Raw genomic sequence first — 8,593 nt, 5'->3', positions numbered from 1 at the left:
CTGGGTTCCCTACATAGGCTCCTATCTATAGCTTCCCCTTCCCTCCCCTCAGGAGGGGGAAGCAGTTGTGGGGGAGAGGAAAGGACATTGGAAATGGGAACCTGGATGTAACTCTGAGTCCAGCTCTGTATCCTTGGGCGGATCACATAGCCTCTCTGAGCCTGACTAAAGCCGGGATAACCCCCCACCTCTGTCCTTCCTGGATCTGTTCTCCAGATGAGGACAGCCTCCTCCACTGTCTCCTGAACTTCCTTTCTTCAGGCTCAGGTGGGACCCAAATCCATGTGGCTCCAGGTGGCGGTCTCAGGATTAGATGCCCTGGTGGGAAACAGGCTTCCGGCCCCAATATCAATGTTTAACCGGATGTGCAGGTCAATATTTACCAGAGGAGAAAGCTGTCTGAACAGGGGTTGGCTGAGAGCAAAGGTCCTGGTGGGAGGGGAGGGCTCAGCTGGGTTGGCTGGAGCCCGGGCAGAGCGTGGGGAGCACCCAAGTGGGGCCAGAGGGACATTGTGTTCAGCAGAGAGGAGCCGGCAGAGGTAGGAGGGGAGGGGTGGCTCTGCCTGCTTCTTGAGCAGGCGAGAAGGTAGGAGCTGCCCACCTGGCTAAGGGGGTCTGGGCTGAGGGCCTGTTATTTCTCAGTCTCCTGGGGTGATGTGGGGCCAAGGTGGGGGGCCCAGGAAGAGTCTCTCTAGGACTTGAAAAACTGGAGGGATTTTCTTGACAGGAAGATTCAAAAGCCCAGGTTGGGTATCAGGGCCCTGGCAAAAGTCCCTTGTGTATGATGAGGGTCCAGCCAGGGGTGATAGAAGGATCCTCCAAAAAGACTGGCCCCGAGATGGCGGCTGGGTGATGTGAGACCTGCCTGAGGCTAAACCAAGACCTGCCCATCCCCTCCTGCCAGCCTGGCTTCCCGGAGCCAGCCTGGGGCAGAGTGTTTCCCATAAGTCCAAAGGTGGCTCTGGCCAAAGTCATTCATTAGGTGCTGCTGTTAGGTCAACAAGGTGGCTCTCCGCGCCACCCCACTACCCCTGCTGACACCTCAGGGCCTCACAGGCCCGTCTACCCTTGTTGGCATAGACGGGCCAGACCAGTCAGAAAAGGTGGGTCAGATGGATAGCAGGTTGGAGATGAGTTTTGGGGATGGAGCCCCAGGAAAGGGCAGGATTCTCAGAAGAGGGGCCTTGCACTAGGCTGACAACAGTCATGACTGAGTGCCAGGCATTGTACTGGGGCTCACAAAGACTATCTTATTTTGGTCCTCACAATGCCCGAGGGAGGAGGCCGGGACTTGTGCCATCATTTTACAAGATAAGGAGAAGCCCGGAGGGGTTAAGGGAGATGTCCAAGTTCCTCTGGCAAGAGTCAGAATCTGGATTCAAACCCAGGTCTGACTCACAATGCCAGTCCTTGAAGAATGAGGACTTTTTTTTGTTCTGATAATATTTTCCCCCTGTGAACCAAAACATTTTCAGTGTATGAAATGTGAAAAACCAGAAAACACAAAGAGGGGAAAAACAATTGAGGAGAGAAAATCCCACCCTTCAGAACTGAGAGCCACAGCTAATGTGTTTGGGCGGGTGTGTTGCAACTGGCATTGTCCCCTCAGCAGTGATGGCTCAGGACTGACAGCCAGGGATCAGGTGGGTGGAATTCCACGGTGGGTGTGGTGGCTTGGCCTCAGGTGGCCAGTCAGATAATTGGTGATAGTGTGTAGGGAGGGACGAGGTGGGCGCTGAGGCTTCCTGTCCCTCTCAGGAACATGGCGCTGCTCCGGGGGCTCCTGGTACTCAGCTTGTCCTGCCTGCAAGGCCCCTACTTGGTGGTGAGCCTGGGCGCTGGTCTGGGTCTGGGTGGGGAGGGAAGGTGGGCATGGGAGAGGCTAGAAGTCTGACGGGGAAGAAGAGGAGGGCTGGACGGTGGGAGGGTTTGGCTCTGAGGGGGGTCCCCCCTCCTCTCCTCATCCCTTTCTCAACAGTTCTCTCCAGCCAGTGCCATGGAACGCTGGGGCCAGCAGGTAATAGGGAGTGAGGGGACAGGATGCAGAGGAAGGCCCTGAGGGGCTTCACCTGTGGCTTCTGCAGGGTGGGGGACCTGTGGGAAGGTCTCTCTCCATCTGTTTTCTCCTATCTTCAGACGATGATTGGGCAGACCCAGGAGAAGCTGTCCCTACTTAGCTTCCTCAAGTTGGGCAACCAGGTACAACCAGGTGGGGCTGGGGAAGAGTGGGCGGGGCCCGAGGGAGGAGGTCCAATCAGCAGGGTGGAGAGAACTGGGGGGCGTGGTCATGAGGCTGAGGCCTGAAGGGAGAGGGTGAGAGGGACCAGAGGAAGGGATCCAGTCCCCAGGATGCCATTGCCTGTGTGACTTCTATCAGGACTGGGACAAAGGCCCTGCTGTCCCCAGCCACAAGGCTATGAAGGAGATATTCAGCACAGAACCTGGATCTGACCCCTGAACGCCACTGACCCCTGATATATCCCTGCAGGAGTCTGGTGGCCAAAGCGCCCTGCAGAAGGCCACAGGAGACTGCAGCAAGGCCCCAACTCCGGAGCAGACCCGCAGGCTGGCCCAGGCCCTGATGGCCTTCACCACAGATCTCTTCTCCCTGGTGGCCCAAAGGTCTACCAGCCCCAATCTCATCCTGTCGCCTCTGAGTGTGGCCCTGGCACTGTCTCACCTGGCACTAGGTACTGTGGCAGCACCCGTCCAGACCAGCAAAGCTGGGAGGCCAGTAGGAACTCACTACTCCGGAGTTACTCCTCCACTGGGGTCACTTGGACATTTGGTAAAAATGCCGGCCCACCTCCAGTCTCTGTGAATCAAATTCTCAGGGATTAGGCCTGGGGATCTGTTTCTGGTGACTTTTATGCAAGAGTTTGTTAGCTACAGTGTCTCCATTGGACTGGAGGGTGTCATTGTGGGAAACTGAGGTCCAGAAAGAGATCATTTTCGTGAGGTCACTGACACGGTCAGCAGCAGAGATGAAAGTAGAACTTGGGAGCCTGTCACTCAGGCCAGTTCAGTGGACTTGGGAGGACAGTGTGGGGTTCCACGGGCGTGCTCATAGTGGGTACTCAAGAGGGACTGGGTGGGCAGTAGGGGTGGGAAAGAATCTCAGCCTGGGCCACAGCTCGTGTGGTCCCCTCCAGGTGCTCAGAACCAAACGCTGCAGAGGTTGCAGCAGGCGCTGCATGCAGACTCGGGGCCCTGCCTCCCCCACCTGCTGAGCCACCTCTGCCAAGACCTGGACCCTGGGGCATTCCGATTGGCTGCCAGAATGTACCTGCAGAAAGGTAGGTGCTGGTGGCAGGGAGCTCCATCGGTAGTGCCCTGGGGTGAATGGGGTGAGGGAGGTGGGCTTGGCCTCAGGTAGCCAGTTGGAATCATTGCTAGCTGTGGAGCCCTGAGAACAGTTTGTGTTCGCTTCTGTGTAGGATTTCCCATCAAAGAGGACTTCCTGAAACAATCAGAACAGCTCTTTGGTGCAAAGCCCATGAACCTGATGGGAAGCAAGGGGGATGACCTGGCAAACATCAACCAATGGGTGAAGGCGGCCACGGAGGGGAAGATTGAGGATTTTCTCTCAGAGCTGTCAGATGACACAGTGCTGCTTCTCCTCAATGCCATCCACTTCCAGGGTGCGCGCCTCCTCGTCTCCGATTCCCCCACCCTGGCAGCTCCTACCCATGCCCTGTAGGCTGAGCTGGCTGTGCAGGCTGTGTTCTGGGGGTCCTTCTTCCTCCTCAGGTCTGGGCCAGGAGGCAGGGAGCTCTCTGGTTGTGACTTGGGGGAGAACAGGGGACAGGTTATGGTGTGGCAGGGAGGAGGCCCAGGAACTGGATGGGGCTGCTGTGGAGAGAGTACCCTAGGAGGAAACCGAGTCTGAAAAAACCCAGGGGGAGGTTGCTGGGAGCATGGCAGGGCATGGGAGAATGCAAGCCCAGATTTCAGAAAAGCTACAGAAAAGAGACTTCAGATCAACTGGGTGGGATGGGGAAGAGGCTGGTGGTATAGAACCCACTCTGGCCCCAGTCTATGTGGCCCCTGCCCTCTGCTGGCTGCAGGTTTCTGGAGAAGCAAGTTTGACCCGAGACTCACCCGGACACAAACTTTCCACCTGGATGAGCAATTCACGGTGCCAGTGGACATGATGCAAGCCCGCTCGTACCCTCTGCGCTGGTTCTCACTGGAACAGTCTGAGATACAGGTCACCCTTGATTGCCCAGGCTGGGCCTGAGTGCTGGGAGGTGGGGAAGGGAGTAGGGGGGCTGTGGAGCAGGCATGGGGTGGGCAGGTCTACCTCTGCCTTCCTGGCAGTCATGTCCCAGAGGCACATGGTTCTGAAAGGTCTGTTATGCCCACCCAAAGGGACTGAGGTTCCAGGCTCTTGGAGGTTCATTCATTCAACAAACAATATTGGGCATTTGCCAGATACTGTTCTGGGAACTGGGCATTTGGTGGAACACAAGGGGAGCCCAGGTCCCTGTTCTCAGGAAGGAAGACTCACCGTATGTGAGCACACACAAATGGACAGGATAATTTCAGATAGTGATAAGTCCTCTGAAGGAAAACATTTAAAAAGGTGATCTATTAGTGACTGGAGAAGGTATTTTAGATAAAATGGTCAGGGAGCATTCTTTGAGGAGGGGGCACTGAGTTCAGACCCAGGTGATCTCTGTTTATGGGGGTTTATTACAAGGACCCATGGATTGTGGGGCAGCACAGGGGCCACCCCAGCAGCCATGGAGCCACCCAGGGCTTCAGCACCCCCAAACCCCAGAGGGAGATGTGACCTGAGCTCTCACAGCATTTCTTAGAAGGGAGGATCTGATTGGGATGGATTTGTCAGCATCCTGACAGGACATTCTGATTGGGTAGAGTGCTGTGCCAAACTATTTTAGTTGCGGCCTCTCTTGCTTCTAGCCGAAATATGGTCCCCTGGCTTGGGCACTGATCCCTGGGCCAGTCAGCAGTGGCTGAGGTGACAGTATTGGGTAGTTTCACAAGGCCACCATGACACAGGCCACAGTCACTTCTGCAGCCCTCCTGAGGGGGGCTATGGGTGGGGCAGCTCCTTCGAGCAGCATCCCAGCTTCTCTGTAGCTCACCCTGAAAGGAGGATGGTCTGGTTTACCTTCCCACCAACTTTCTTGCAGCTGCTCCTTCCCTCTCTTCCTCCCCCCTTTTGTCTCCATTCCTTCTCCTCCTTGCCCTTCCTCTCCTCGGGCACTCTGCAGGCAGGCCCAGGCAGCCAGATGCTGGCACTCCCCCTCCCACCTGCAGGGGTCCTGCCACCTGGGCGCTCTGCCTAGAGCCGGAGGAGTCACCGCTGCAAGAAAAATTGAGCCCAGTGGTTTGCACACTTCTTTAGCTGCACACACCCCGCTCACATGACATCTTATTCCCAAATCACAGTAAATACACACAGCTGGGCAAAGTCACTGTTGAAGGTGAGAAGGGTTGAGAGAGTACCATCCTTTGCAGCAGCTGCTCTGCAGAACCTAGGGCAGTTTGAAGACCAACAACCCAAGTCCATTGCACACATGGAGAAACTGAGCGGGGAACGCAGGGGATTCTTCACGCCAAGTCACAGGGCTAGCTGGTAGCAGATGGAGAGAGAAAAACACCATTTATCGAGTGCAGCATATATGCAGACATTCTGCTGGAAGCTTCAAAAGTGTTACCTCTTTTGGTCACCTGTCAGCCTGCAATGTGGGCAGGTCATGCTACTCCACTTCCCAGGTAAGGAATTGGAGGCTCAAGGAGGTGGAGCTCACACCTGAGAAGGACAGACTGTACCCCGGCTCCATCAGTCTCAGAAGTGCAGGCTGGCCCAGACCCCAGCTTGGTCCGGGTGCTTTCTGGTCCTCATGTCGTCTCCTTCCCTTGTCTGTAGGTGGCTCATTTCCCCTTTAAGAACAACATGAGCTTCGTGGTCATTGTGCCCACCTACTTTGGGTGGAATGTGTCCCAGGTGCTGGCCAACCTGAGCTGGGACATCCTGCACCAGCCCTTGCTGCGGGAGAGGCCCACCAAGGTCCAGCTGCCTAAGCTGCGTCTGAAATATCAGCTGGACCTGGTGGCCACCCTCAGCCAGTTGGGTAAGGAGGCTGGGCGTGGGACAGCCCCCTGGGTCAGGCTGGGCATGGTGGGTGAGGAGGGAGCCTCAAGCTGGCAATAGGTCTGAGACAAAGCTAGTCTTGTGTCCTGGCCTTTTCTGAGGCTTAGGAAGGTGAGAGTGTTTGATACGAGCCCCTGGACCCTCTGTCCTGGGGTGGGCTGGGTCGGGTGGTCCAGGGAATGAGGACCTGCTCTGCTCAAGACAGCATTGCAAAGAATGCCAGGTGGAGAGCCTGGGGTGGCACGTGAGCCTCGCTGGCTCTCCAGCAAGCGGCACTGGGAGCCCACTGTGTACAGAGAGCTCCGTCTAGTGGAGTGGGCAGATTGGGAATCAGGTACTTAGAATTCAGCATAAGTGAGAAGACAAGAGGGCTTCTCTCCAGTTCACCCGAGGTAACATTAAAAAGGCACCTGTCTGAACTTTGGAGCAGAGGATCAGGGAAGGCTTCCTGGAGGAAGTGACTCTTAAGCTGATAACTTGAATGTTAAATAGAAGTTAACCAGGGATCTGTGGGCTCGAGGTATTCGCTGGCCAGGATGCCAGACACCCTCCCAAGCAGGTCCAGGCAGCCTGTGGGGCGGAAGGCAGCTCTGACCAGCCATCTGCTGCCCTGGGCAGGTCTGCAGGAGCTGTTTCAGGCCCCAGACCTACGTGGGATCTCTGACCAGAGCTTGGTGGTATCCAGCGTACAGCATAAGTCCACTCTGGAACTCAGTGAGGCCGGCGTGGAGGCGGCCGCGGCAACCAGCTTGGCCATGTCCCGAATGTCCCTCTCCTCCTTCAGCGTGAACCGCCCCTTCCTGTTCTTCATCCTTGAGGACACCACGAGCCTGCCCCTCTTTGTGGGCAGTGTGAGGAACCCCAACCCTGGAGCGCAGCGGGAGTACAAGGAGCAGCAGGATTCCCCTGACAGCAGGGACTCCTTCCAGAACCTGAAAGCCTTCCCCCGCGGAGACAAGCCCTTTGGCCCTGACTTGAAACTGGCACCCCCCTCGGAGGAGGATTACCCCCAGTTTAGCAGCCCCAAGTGAGGAGCTGTGGGCTCCAGCATCCCGAGTCCCTGCCTCAACTCATGTGACTCTTTCTAAACAGCTGTGTGGATTAGGGGTGGGGGCTGGGTGGGTAGTCTGGGAGAGGAGAGGAGCCATTCTCTCCGTCTCCTCTTGGGGCGTCTGCGGTCAGGCTGGGGCGGGGAGGAGGGGCAGCTGTGCACCTATTTTTGTCAGGAAGGGAGGTGGGTTATTCCTTAAGTCTGCTGGGGTGCCTCCACGTTTGTCCCCAGAGAGGGGGGACAGGAAGGATTGGATACCCCGGTTGGGGGAATGGCCCTAGGGCAGAGCACTGTCCCGGGATTAGACGCTGTGGGGCAGCCTTGTCCTGCTCTGTGGGTGGAGGTCGCGTGTCCCATGTGAATGGCTCTGCCATCACCTGTCCAAGGTCCACCAGCCTCCAGCCCACACCCAAGCCCGGTCACTTCCATCTCTGCGCTGGTCCTTAGAGATATGGACACTGCCAGGACTCCCTTTTCTTCCTCTCGCCTCTTCCTCCTCTGCCGGGGGTCTCAGGGGCTGAGAGGAGTGGCATTAATTCCTGAAGGTTCTTTTGTAACGTTTTTGTAGTGATTTTTATGCCTCCTGAATAAAGAATGAATGGGCTGCTTTGATGTCACTTGGCTGGGCATGGGAGGGAACGGGTGCTGGAGGAAAGCGGGGAGGAGGCCCCAGAGCAGACTGCACTGAGAACCAGGCCGGGCCCTGAGGAACAGCAGCCCTCTCTGTGCCACGTTGGGTCTCTGGCCACTCAGCAGCCCTTCTCCACCGTGCAGTCCCCTCTGGCCTCTCCAGGACCACCTCCACGTCAGCCTGGCTCTGCTCTCAGCCTGTTCCTATCTATAAGCCTCAGGCAGCTGGCAACAAGGGCGGCCCAGAATAGCACCAGCCTCTGGGTTTGGGAGAAGAACTGGCAATTAGGGAGCTTGAAGAGTTTCTAATTACATGCTGGCCCCTCTGCCAGGAGCTGGCGCCCGCCAGCCGGGGGGCCAGCTCCAGCTGGAGGCTGTCAGCGCCTGAGGATTTGGGGAAAGTGGTGGGGGGCACAGAGCTGGGGACAGTATGGGTGTCCACATGGGTGGTCCCTTGTCTGTCAGTGCAGGGTGTCTCTGCGGCAGCAAACACCTGCAGCCCTGAAAGGCAGTGATTAAAAGCAAGTACCTGGGATGGAATCTTGCTTCTCACACACTAGCAGCGTGGGGACATAGGTAATTGATAGATAAGTGAAATATATGGTACGTCAGAGGGTGATACGAGCTATGATGAGAAATAAAGCAGGGAGGGGCTCCCTAAGAAGTGGCCTTGGAGCAGAGATGTGAAGGAGGTGAGGGCAGGCACCAAGGAAACTTGGGGAAGAGCGTCCTGCACGGAGTTCCTGAGGAGGGAGCCCAGTTGGAAGGTTCAGGATGAGCAGGAGATC

At 56.7% G+C, this 8,593-nt stretch overlaps 1 protein-coding gene across 2 annotated transcripts; it reads left to right on the top strand.

Moving 5' to 3' along the window:
- The first annotated feature begins 432 nt into the window (after window positions 1-432).
- On the top strand, window positions 433-7,780 carry SERPINF2 (serpin family F member 2). 2 transcript variants are annotated; one of them, XM_033089851.1, is made up of 10 exons: window positions 433-539; window positions 1,759-1,825; window positions 1,979-2,017; window positions 2,137-2,199; window positions 2,489-2,690; window positions 3,153-3,296; window positions 3,438-3,641; window positions 4,068-4,210; window positions 5,900-6,104; window positions 6,743-7,780. In XM_033089851.1, exons 2-10 carry the CDS (start codon window positions 1,763-1,765, stop codon window positions 7,153-7,155), a joined length of 1,476 nt encoding a protein of 491 aa, XP_032945742.1. In that variant the 5' UTR covers window positions 433-539; window positions 1,759-1,762; the 3' UTR covers window positions 7,156-7,780. The 2 variants fall into 2 exon arrangements, with proteins under 2 accessions (XP_032945742.1, XP_032945744.1); XM_033089853.1 differs by having other exon boundaries at window positions 458-586.
- The last annotated feature ends 813 nt before the right edge of the window (window positions 7,781-8,593 follow it).

Source organism: Rhinolophus ferrumequinum, chromosome 21 (assembly GCF_004115265.2).
Source record: "Rhinolophus ferrumequinum isolate MPI-CBG mRhiFer1 chromosome 21, mRhiFer1_v1.p, whole genome shotgun sequence".
Taxonomy (NCBI): domain Eukaryota; kingdom Metazoa; phylum Chordata; class Mammalia; order Chiroptera; family Rhinolophidae; genus Rhinolophus; species Rhinolophus ferrumequinum.
This window is presented reverse-complemented; position numbering and strand designations above follow the sequence as displayed.